The sequence below is a fragment of the Panulirus ornatus genome, chromosome 44 (assembly GCF_036320965.1).
Source record: "Panulirus ornatus isolate Po-2019 chromosome 44, ASM3632096v1, whole genome shotgun sequence".
NCBI lineage: Eukaryota > Metazoa > Arthropoda > Malacostraca > Decapoda > Palinuridae > Panulirus > Panulirus ornatus.
The window spans coordinates 12,471,189-12,482,133 of NC_092267.1; the positions used below are offsets into that span (position 1 = coordinate 12,471,189).

At 46.9% G+C, this 10,945-nt stretch overlaps 1 protein-coding gene across 10 annotated transcripts in view; it reads right to left on the minus strand.

Moving 5' to 3' along the window:
* The window catches only part of LOC139762749 (trithorax group protein osa-like), a 437,278-nt gene extending 432,864 nt beyond the window's left edge, over positions 1-4,414 (minus strand). For 6 of the 10 annotated variants that reach the window (XM_071687853.1, XM_071687847.1, XM_071687850.1 and 3 more), the window contains exon 1: positions 2,759-2,830. In XM_071687853.1, coding sequence (XP_071543954.1) covers positions 2,759-2,791 — 33 coding nt within the window. In that variant the 5' untranslated portion in view covers positions 2,792-2,830. Of the gene's footprint in view, positions 1-1,494; positions 1,519-2,335; positions 2,359-2,758; positions 2,831-2,898; positions 3,536-4,372 lie in introns of those variants that run through there. The other 4 variants (XM_071687843.1, XM_071687851.1, XM_071687852.1 and 1 more) reach the window with 4 other exon arrangements.
* Between the last annotated feature and the right edge of the window lie 6,531 nt (positions 4,415-10,945).

A 10,945-nucleotide genomic window follows, 5' to 3' on the forward strand; every position in this document is an offset into this window, starting at 1 on the left:
TTACATAGTTTGAGCACCGTATTTCTAAGGTCTACAGAGGTCCTAGGACCATCACATTAAAGTCTACATTGGTACGTAAGTTCATAAAGCACTACAGACAAAACTTAAAAGGTTCATGTCCATCCAACACCATAACACAGGGCTCAGTGTAAATACCCCAGAATAGCTCCATATCTCTTTGGTCTTCATGTCTTTTAATACTAACATCCTGAACCTGTGTAACGTATCTGCAGTACAGCAACTTACCTATTCAAGTATATTCTAGCACCAACATAACGTACATCAACAGAAATTCTCCCACAACCATATTTTAGATCAACGTTCGTTACACACCAATCAATCACAGATACCTAATATCGTGGTGTCTACTAGTATACGCAACTAAGTCTCATCACTAATGCTTCATAGGCCCATCCACATGGACGCCCAGTGCTAACACACAGGTCTGAGCGATCAATGACTGGTTACAGACGTGGAAACCAACCTACATCTCCAACACAGCGTTAACAATAACTATTTCTACCACCGAACCAGAATGATTTACATCTGTCTACAGCCCTTACCTATCCACCAGTTTCACACTATTTCCATCAACCTCATTTCCACCAGCTTTCACACAATTACCATAAATTCTGTACCATGTCCACAAAATTCAAATGAATATCAAGTCTACTCAATATCCACCGCCATGATTATCACATTCCCTCTATAGTATCAATGTATAAACTACGTAGCACCATCTTCCCACCATAGTATTAATGTATAAACTACATAGCACTACCACCACTACACCGCCATCTTCAACCTCCACAGACCATCTTAACTAAGTGAATTTCACGATCTCCTGCTAGAGGGCCTGATGCAGTTAGCCCAGCTCAACTACCTCCATCATTTCCTAATAGCCCTTCCCTTACCTGTCAGTTAGCAAAACCTTACTCGTATCAAACGTTACTAAATAAGAAACTTGTACACACAATATAATCTTCCCAACATTCGATAACACGTTTTAAGCTGTCATTCCTTATGAGAGGTTCTTCTGGTAAAATCACTCATAAACCGCATGATGTAATCCGTCTGCAACACACATGTGTACAACAGGCTTAAAAACTTTGGAGATCATCATCTCTAACGTTTTATGGGAACATTAGTCCTTACCTCCCTCTCCCAACACCAGTAGTGAGAAAAGCAAACATTACAACTTTAAGCAAGTGACTGACAATGGTACCGTACCACCATGCCCAACACCACCACTGACACTACTGTAACAATTACAAACAAACACTCCTCTTCCTACTAGCTACATACGCCAGTTCCTATCCCACTAAATAGGGCAGGAAAATCAGAGATCTATCCATTCTCACTACTGATAACAATCCCCAATACTCTTATCAATCCAGGGGAGGAGCCGCATCCAGCTCAGCTATTCTCCAACACTGTCACATGAGGGAGCGAGGAGGCTTCAATACTTCCTTCAGCACCATCACCCACACATACCATCAGCACGGAGTCTTATGTAGACGCCTCTTCCAATCTTCAGTAACCCAAGCCATAAACAGGGACGACCTGACTCCCTCCTCCAACACTGTGCCACCACCATGGACAAGGAGTGGATGGGGGGGGGGGGGGCCGGGGGGACTGGCTGCCTCCTCCAACACTGCCCCACCACCACCATCGGCAGAGAGCGAGGCCTTGCTGCCGCCACCACCACCACCACCAACGGCGGCAGGCGTGGCGGGAGCTGGTGGGCGGCCGTAGCGACGTAGACGACCACACCAGCTTCACATACATGTGTCCTGCACTGCACATCATGGGCAAGAGAACAGCATACAGCATCCGAAGGCCCTCCTCATGATGACAGCCTCAGTAAGGCCTAGCCACAGGCGACCAAGCTTCAACAAACAAAGGCTAGCTACCTCCCCGCACACCACCACTCACGGACCAAATGTTGCCAACCTATCACACATTTGCCTAATTCCCCTCCCGAAAAAACGTTCAAATTGGCCCGCGAAAACGTTGTGTGTGTAAGTGGACATGCGGCGGCAGAGCACGTGGGCTAGCAGTTTTGGGCAAGAACCTCCAATCCTTTTAATAATCAACAATTACCATTCGACCGTCCGTCAACAAGGGCGTATGCCGCACCCATTCACCCCCCAACTATTTATTCTCTCAAGACAAACTTTGTCAGTAAAGATGTGATCCAAAAACGTTCATGAGGGTTGGGAAGGTGGGGCCACGCTGTCATTGTTTACAACGTGTCACGTGCGTAAGGGAAGCCTGACATGAAAGTAAATAATTGACATGTAATGCATATTGCAGCTTTGCTTGTTTCACTTACCCTACAGTTCACTCACACTGGGGAATATCGTATAGATATGCAGTACGGCTCTTTACTACACCATGAAACACTAATCTAACTGGAAATTATTACGAAAATAAAAAAAAATTGTTGTTGAAGTAGGCTACGTGGCGGTGGCGGCGGGTGTCCTCCCCGGCTGAGCGCCAGGCCACCGGCACCGCTGGCCGCCTCCCCGCCTGACCGCCAGCACCCGGACCGCCATGCAAAAACTGGGGTGGGTGATGGTGGTATCAGCTGATGAAGACACACACAACCCACGCTGTCCACCACACGCCCACACCACGCCCCTGCACCACCCGCCAGGAGGCTACGGCCCTATCCTGTACGTATGGGGCAAGTGACGTATTGTGAAGGGGTTGAGGCCAGCCTGATGGCCGTCTGCTGGATCAGCTGATGACCTACCACCTGACAGCTGGTATGCAGCAGCCCCGCCATCACCACACACACCACACTCTCACTCTAAATGGATCATGCAACTTGTCCAGCCTGGCCTCCGTGCACAGTGCACGCCAGAAGGACGGAACACAAGCCCCAACAATTACCTGTCTAAAGTTTCTGCCGGACTCCAGATCCGTGCGCTGGTGGGTGTCACTGCTAGAGGAAACCTGCGTGGTGGTCGTGGGCGTGGAGGAGAGGGCGTACGGGCGGCGTGGTGGATAAAATAAGTGGGTGTGTTGTGAGGGAACAGCGGCCGCCGGTATCGACCAAGAAGACCTCTGCCCGGCGAGAGTAACCGAGCGTCACCACCACCAACACCCCTCTTCTCGCCAACACTGCGCCTTCACCAACACTCCTACTGCACTATCACCACCACCAACACAAGCCTTCTGCGTGATATTTCACCACAATAACACTTTATACCCAATAAGTACTGTATACCATGGTTGATAAACGAATTTCCAGTTCCATTACAAAAAGTGCGCGACAGTCTCCAGGCGCGACTAACCGATCTCACCACAGCCAGTTACAACAATCACCTTCAATTCACCATTAAATTTTCACTTTTGCGTCGTTATTTTACACTCACATCACACACTACACTTTGATCCAGGTTCTGGGCGACATTTTAGGCACATGCTCGGCACTAAACCCTTAAATCTGGGTGAGAAAAGTGTGAGGGAAGCCGCCGAGCGTCCCCACAAGCCGCGTTACTCGAGTGTGTGCCGCTCTGAACAAGGGAGTGTGGCGGGGTCCCAGATCCACCCAACATTGGCCTTTTTTATTCCATATTTCTGCCTTCCTGTCGCTTCTATCACCTTCTATATGGACTATATCCACACTTTGACTTTCTGTGAATGTTCAGTGTGGTATGTATAGTCATGATTTACTTGAAATGGATAGAAAACACCACGTAAAAGTGATTAATCAGGTTGTTTGTCAGTGAGGGTTTGGACGCCAGATGGCAGCAGAGCGCAGCCGGGCGCATTAACGCTGATCATGCCGGACGTACGATTAACACCCAACAATTACTTATATGCCACACTTGCCGTATATTTAGTATCGTATCTAATCGTTCATTATATCTATATTTTACTGCAGATGTATTCTACAGTTACTTGGAGGTCTACTGGTGATAATAAACTTTGTTAAATAATATGGTATAAAAGTGTGGGCGATCTCCGGCAGCGACGGCACGGCTTGAGGGTTTTCCAACGCCGGCGGACGAAAGACGTGATCGATGCTAAGCTCTGACCACCACTGTCGATTCACGCACAACTTTCATAAATTAAAAGCGCCTGCGATTGATTACTATAGCCAATTTTATAATATACCGCGACAATATTTACTTGGGAGTTGTTTGGAGCCGAAATGTTACCAACGCTACAGTGGTGACGTAGAGAAAAGCGATGCAAGTTTTGGTATGACTACATCTGTGCAGCTGTTAGTTGACTCAACCAGCCATCCAGCCCCGGACCTCCACCACCGCCAGCACCACCACACCTCTGCCTGCACCACCACACCACCTCCAGCACCACCACACCTTTGCCTGCATCACCACCTCCGGCACCACCTCACCTTTGCCTGAACCTCCGTCCACTGCATCACCATTTGCACCACCACACTTCTGCCTCCACCAGCACTGTATCGTCACGTCCTCCATCCACACTACACTCGCTCCACCATCAGCCGCCGCCGCCGCCACCACACCTTCCCTTTCTCTGCCACCACTCCGTCATTCGCTCCACCAGTGTTAGAGAGAGACTCTCCTCCACCACCATTATAACCACAGCTCCACCCTACTCTAATGAAACCTCCAACACTTGTCCTCCCTCATTACCTCAACTACCAGCACACCCTCTCCAGTGCTACCACCATCAGACACAAACCACCACACCTCGCTCTCCACTACCACGCAATACCACCACAAATGAACCCACTCCCACCACCCATACCCTCCCCCACCACAGACGCCCGCTCCCACCATCACAATCCCTACGTACCCTCCACCACCAGCAACAGCACCTACTATATCCATTCTCACCGTCACCTTCTCCACCGCCATTTCCAGCACTAACTCCCTCCACTACCGGCCATTCCCTCCAGCAACAGCTCCCACTCCCTCCATAATCCCTCTACCACCATTCACTCCCTCAATCACCAGTGCCCACGCCCACTAACTAACACCAGAATTAGTACCCACTCCCTCCATCTACTATCTCCACCACCACCACCATCCTCTTTCATCACAACGCCCGCTCCCTAAAGCAGCACTCCCTCCCGCCACCAGCACGCACTCCCTCCACCACGACCATTACCTGCTCCTTCCATTACCACCAGCACCCGCTCAACCACCACCACCTCAGGCACCCGCTCTCTCCACCATCACCAGCCAAGCCCTTCACTATCCACTTCCTTAACCACCATTACCAATTCCCTCCACCACCACCCACTCCATCCACGACCAGCTCCCACACCACTATCAAGCATTCGCTCCACCAACTAACTACACCCTCCTTCCTCCACCACTAGCACCCACTTCCACCATCAGCACTCACTCACTCTATTACTACTGCCTATTACCTCACCACTATTACTAGCACTCTCCCTCCACCACTGTCATCCTCCACTGCCACTAACCATCCCTCCTTCCCTCTCCCACTATCACCACCATTACCCACTCCTTTCACCACTGCAATCCTCTCCCTCCATTATCACCACCAGTAACCACTCCTTCCACCATAAGCATCCACTTCACTACCAGTATACCCACTTCTTCCACCACTAGCATCCACCTTCTTCACTAGATATACAATGTAGTGTAATTTAGCAATATTATAGAATTATAAAACGTAGGACAACAATACTTACTCTATGATATTAGTCACTATTTGGAATGTGATCTTCAATCCCGTCTCCAAAGTTTATCACACAAAAATTAATTGAAGTAAGGAAATTAACTTCTAGAACTGATTGAACCTCCTGTATGATGGGAGGTTCACAGTAATGAAGAAACAATGTTATTCTCTAAGTTCCATGACTGAGATGTTCTCCAAACGTTGATATTAACAGCCTCAGTAGTATGTAAATTAACCAGCCAGATATAGTCACAGGGAACATGTATTAACGCAGAAAAAAGTTTTTACATCTATAATGATAGAAAACGGGGATAGATTATTAAAAGATATTAATGCTGATTATCATTATCTTCATGTGAAGATTATACAAATAACTAGAAGGAAATCAAAGACTTTGTGATGGAGAAAACAGAAACTCAGACTTTAGTACAGTAACGGTAGAAAGCTAATACACATTCCTCAGACAGTAAACTGTTCATGTTAGGAACGCAAGACATTTCAGTTGTGGATTTAAAGCGAAATATATTAATAAAGTTTGTTGTTCAACCTATGTATGGTATTGCTCACAATTATTGTTAAATCATTCCATATGTTACTAAACCTTCGTTAAGTATCTTACAGAAACTTTTAGAGTACATTTATCAATACAATGCTCAAGACATATTGAATTTATTTTTTCAGAAGGATTCACAAAACGCCGAGGCTGAGCAGAGCAGCAAATACGACGTCGCCAACATAAGACGTACGGACGGACGTCGGACGGACGTACATCAGACACTGTAAATATTCATCAAGCACAGTTTTATCACATTTTTGCTTGACTTCTGTTCATTCTGACTTGCAATTTAGTCAAGTTTCGTAAAATGATTACGAGTCCACTTTACATGGTTTAGGATTATTTCAGTTTCTTTCGGTCTCCTTCTCTTAATAAAAATTTGCATTCAGCCATTCTCTCGGAGTCTGCTCTCTTAAAATAAGTTTTTGCATTCCGTCTGCCATTCACTAATTACTTCTTCACACCTCCGTCCTTGGCTCAAGGGGACGGCCTTCATTCACAAGCCTCCATATTCAAGTCTTTTCGCAGCTTCTCTCCGGTAATTTTTGTCATGCATTTTCTTGGTCGAGTTTTCCCTCCATCGTAAACCAGAGACTCACAGCAGTGATCCAGCCCACTCAGATATGTACACCTTGCCACTGTACTACCTTCCTTACCTACAGTTTAGGTTCCTCTTTATTACCGTGGAATTAAGGTCGAATAGAATTAACTGTGAATTTTTCCTAACATAATAAGAGAACGTTTAACCTTGGCATCTATTATGATCTGGTGTAGGAGGAACACTACTGTACATCAACCCCCACACACAGGGTCGACTCAAACACCTGCTCTGTACACTTGATGTTACATGGGAAGGCCAGATAACACAAGGCCTGATGGTCTGTGACCAGGTTAGCTGCTGGAGGACAGTACATGGGAAGGACAGATAACACAAGACCTGATGGCCTATGACCAGGTTATCTGCTGGAGGACAGTACATGGGAAGGACAGATAACACAAGACCTGATGGCCTATGACCAGGTTATCTGCTGGAGGACAGTACATGGGAAGGACAGATAACACAACACCTGATGGTCTATGACTAGGTCATCTGCTGGAGGACAGTACATGGGAAGGACAGATAACACAAGACCTGATGGTCTATGACCAGATTATCTGCTGGAGGACAGTATATGGGAAGGACAGATAACACAAGACCTGATGGTCTATAACCAGGTTATCTGCTGGAGGACAGTACATGGGAAGGACAGATAACACAAGACCTGATATGTCTATGACCAGGTTATCTGCTGGAGGACAGTATATGGGAAGGGCAGATAACACAAGGCCTGATGGTCTATGACCAGGTTATCTGCTGGAGGACAGTATATGGGAAGGACAGATAACACAAGACCTGATATGTCTATGACCAGGTTATCTGCTGGAGGACAGTACATGGGAAGGTCAGATAATACAAGACCTGATGGTCTATGACCAGGTTATCTGCTGGAGGACAGCAAGCAGTGCATGGGGAGGCACTTCATGTCCAAATGCTTCAACACGTCCAACACTGAGCCAGCTCCGCGTGTCGGTCTCCTGGTCAGGAAGAATATTCAGTTTCAACATCATTGTTCTGGTGAAGGTAAACATGCTGTAAGTTTTGCTTATATGTCTACCTTCTTTACGATGTATCAACCTGTGAGACATGATAACATTTGGCCGCAGATGCAAACTCCACAGTGATAACAGATTGTCCTCCTCATTCCTGACATCCACCAATCACAACCCGTGTTTGGTTAGGAAATATGTCGCTAACTATTACCCACACGAGACGTAGCCTCCATGTGAAAATCTCTCTGTTACCTTCCCCGCCTCAGCCAGGTAGCGCCGGGATTAAAAGAAGAATGGACTCATCGACACATATCCCACTACCATGTACACATATCCCACTACCATGTACACATGCCCCACTACCGTGTGCACATGTCCCACTGCCATGTACACATATCCCACTACCATGTACACATGCCCCACTACCGTGTGCACATGTCCCACTGTCATGTACACATGTCCCACTACTATGTACACATATCCCACTACTATGTACACATATCCCACTACCATGTACACATATCCCACTACCATGTACACATATCCCACTACCATGTACACATATCCCACTACCATGTACACATATCCCACTACCATGTACACATGTCCCACTACCATGTACACATGTCCCACTACCATGTACACATGTCCCACTACCATGTACACATGTCTCACTACCATGTACACATGTCCCACTACCATGTGCACATATCCCACTACTATGTACAATATCCCACTACCATGTGCACATGTCCCACTACCATGTACACATGTCCCACTACCATGTACACATGTCCCACTACCATGTACACATGTCCCACTACCATGTGCACATACCCCACTACCATGTGCACATGTCCCACTACTATGTGCACATGTCCCACTACTATGTACACATATCCCACTACCATGTGCACATGTCCCACTACCATGTACACATGTCCCACTACCATGTGCACATGTCCCACTACCATGTACACATATCCCACTACCATGTACACATGTCCCACTACCATGTACACATATCCCACTACCATGTACACATATCCCACTACCATGTACACATGTCCCACTACCATGTACACATGTCCCACTACCATGTACACGTATCCCACTACCATCTACAGGCGAGACTCACTCGCTAGCCACAGGTGAACCAGCACACGCAGCACCTTCCCTCACATGTTGTGTCTCAGATGGTCGTTCAGATGTGTGTGTGTGTGTGTGTGTGTGTGTGTGTGTGTGTGTGTGTGTGCGCGCGCGCGCGTTCATACACAGGAGTAAAGACATGGTACATGTACACAAGGTTAAGGGTGTGTAACTCCACGTCATGCACAAGCAGTAAAACCACAAGTACTCTCAAACTGGACCGACCATCACAACCTTGTGACATCATCAACACATAATAATAACAGTCACAGCTGTGATCATCTAAGGCTGTTCCCACCAGACGTTTTCTTTCTTTATGTCTTTTACTAAATCATGTACTGCCGAGACCGATGTGAAAATGTTACCATCATGTTATACTTTTACTAGAGGAAGTATAATTTCTAACGTCACCACTACAACAACAGTTGTAGCTCGACTTGTGGCCACAACTACCGCTACTGGACGTAGTCAACACCTCACAATAATGAACATTATTGATTTACTTGCCTTAAGTCCTGACCCCAGAGGTGTGCTTCTTGACCCTCACCGTATGACTGCCTGAAAGAATTTCCTTCCCTGGGAGACCAGTTACTACCATCACCTAACCTTTCCTCCCCAGTGGGAGCTTACCTCCGTCTTTATCTCCCCAACACCACTACCATGACCCACCTGACCTTATCATGCTGTCCTCACCTCCCCTGGCACCACACCACCACCTTGCAGTAAGCCAGCTGCACCACCCACTCCCAGCATCACCCTCGCTCGCCTCCTGCAGTAACACGAGATCTCCCTGGTAGCCAGGACTCCCTCCCTGTGTGACGTCCTTACCTTCCCTGGGACCAGCTGAGACCGTCACTAACCCTCTCACCCTGCCTGTGATACGTCACCCACCCCGTCACCACAATGTCCAGTTATCACGTCACACTCCCAGCGTCACATCTCGGTCAGAGACCACCCCGTCCTCCCCACACCCCAGTAAGCACCCGTGCTACCAGCGTCACACCCCGGTCAGTGACCACTCGGCCCTCCCGACACTAGCTAGCGTCACACCCTGGCTCCGTCTGTCGTCACCAGGCAGGCGGCCTCATGAACCAGCTGACTGTTGTGTCAGATGAGGAAATTTGCGGCGTCTTCCCGGCCAGCCAGTTACTATGATGTTTACTACAACACTTGACTGTACTGATGACCGACCAACTCTATATGTGGACTCTCCGCTTTACAATGTTTCCTGTGTGAGAGTATTCTCTGTAGAAGGTTCACACACACACACACACACACACACACACACACACACACATTCCTATGTACCACGGGGAAATGAAACACGTTATATTTCCAAGTGCACTTTCGTGTAATAATCACATCATCATCCGGGGAGATACAAGAACGAAATATAACAGTCAGTTGATATACAACGAAGAGACGTAGCTTAGACGTCTCTTCGTTGTATATCAACTGACTGTTACATTCCTCTCTTGTGTCTCCCCCGATGATGTGATTATTACACGAAAGTGCACTTAGGTACTTATCGTGTTTCATTTCCCCGTGATACATAGAAATGTGTGTGTGTGTGTGTGTGTGTGTGTGTGTGTGTTGGAAAGGATCGCAATTATGCGCGTCATCAAGTATACTCCTATGAGTCCACGGGGATATATATATATATATATATATATATATATATATATATATATATATATATATATATATATATATATATATATATATATATATTTTTTTTTTCTTTTAAACTATTCGCCATTTCCCGCGTTAGCGAGGTAGCGTTAAGAACAGAGGACTGGGCCTTTGTGGAATATCCTCACCTGGCCCCCCTCTGTTCCTTCTTTTGGAAAAATTAAAAAAAAAAAACGAGAGGGGAGGATTTCCAGCCCCCCCGCCCCCTCCCCCTTTAGTCGCCTTCTACGACACGCAGGGAATACGTGGGAAGTATTCTTAATCCCCTATCCCCAGGGATAAGATATATATATATATATATATATA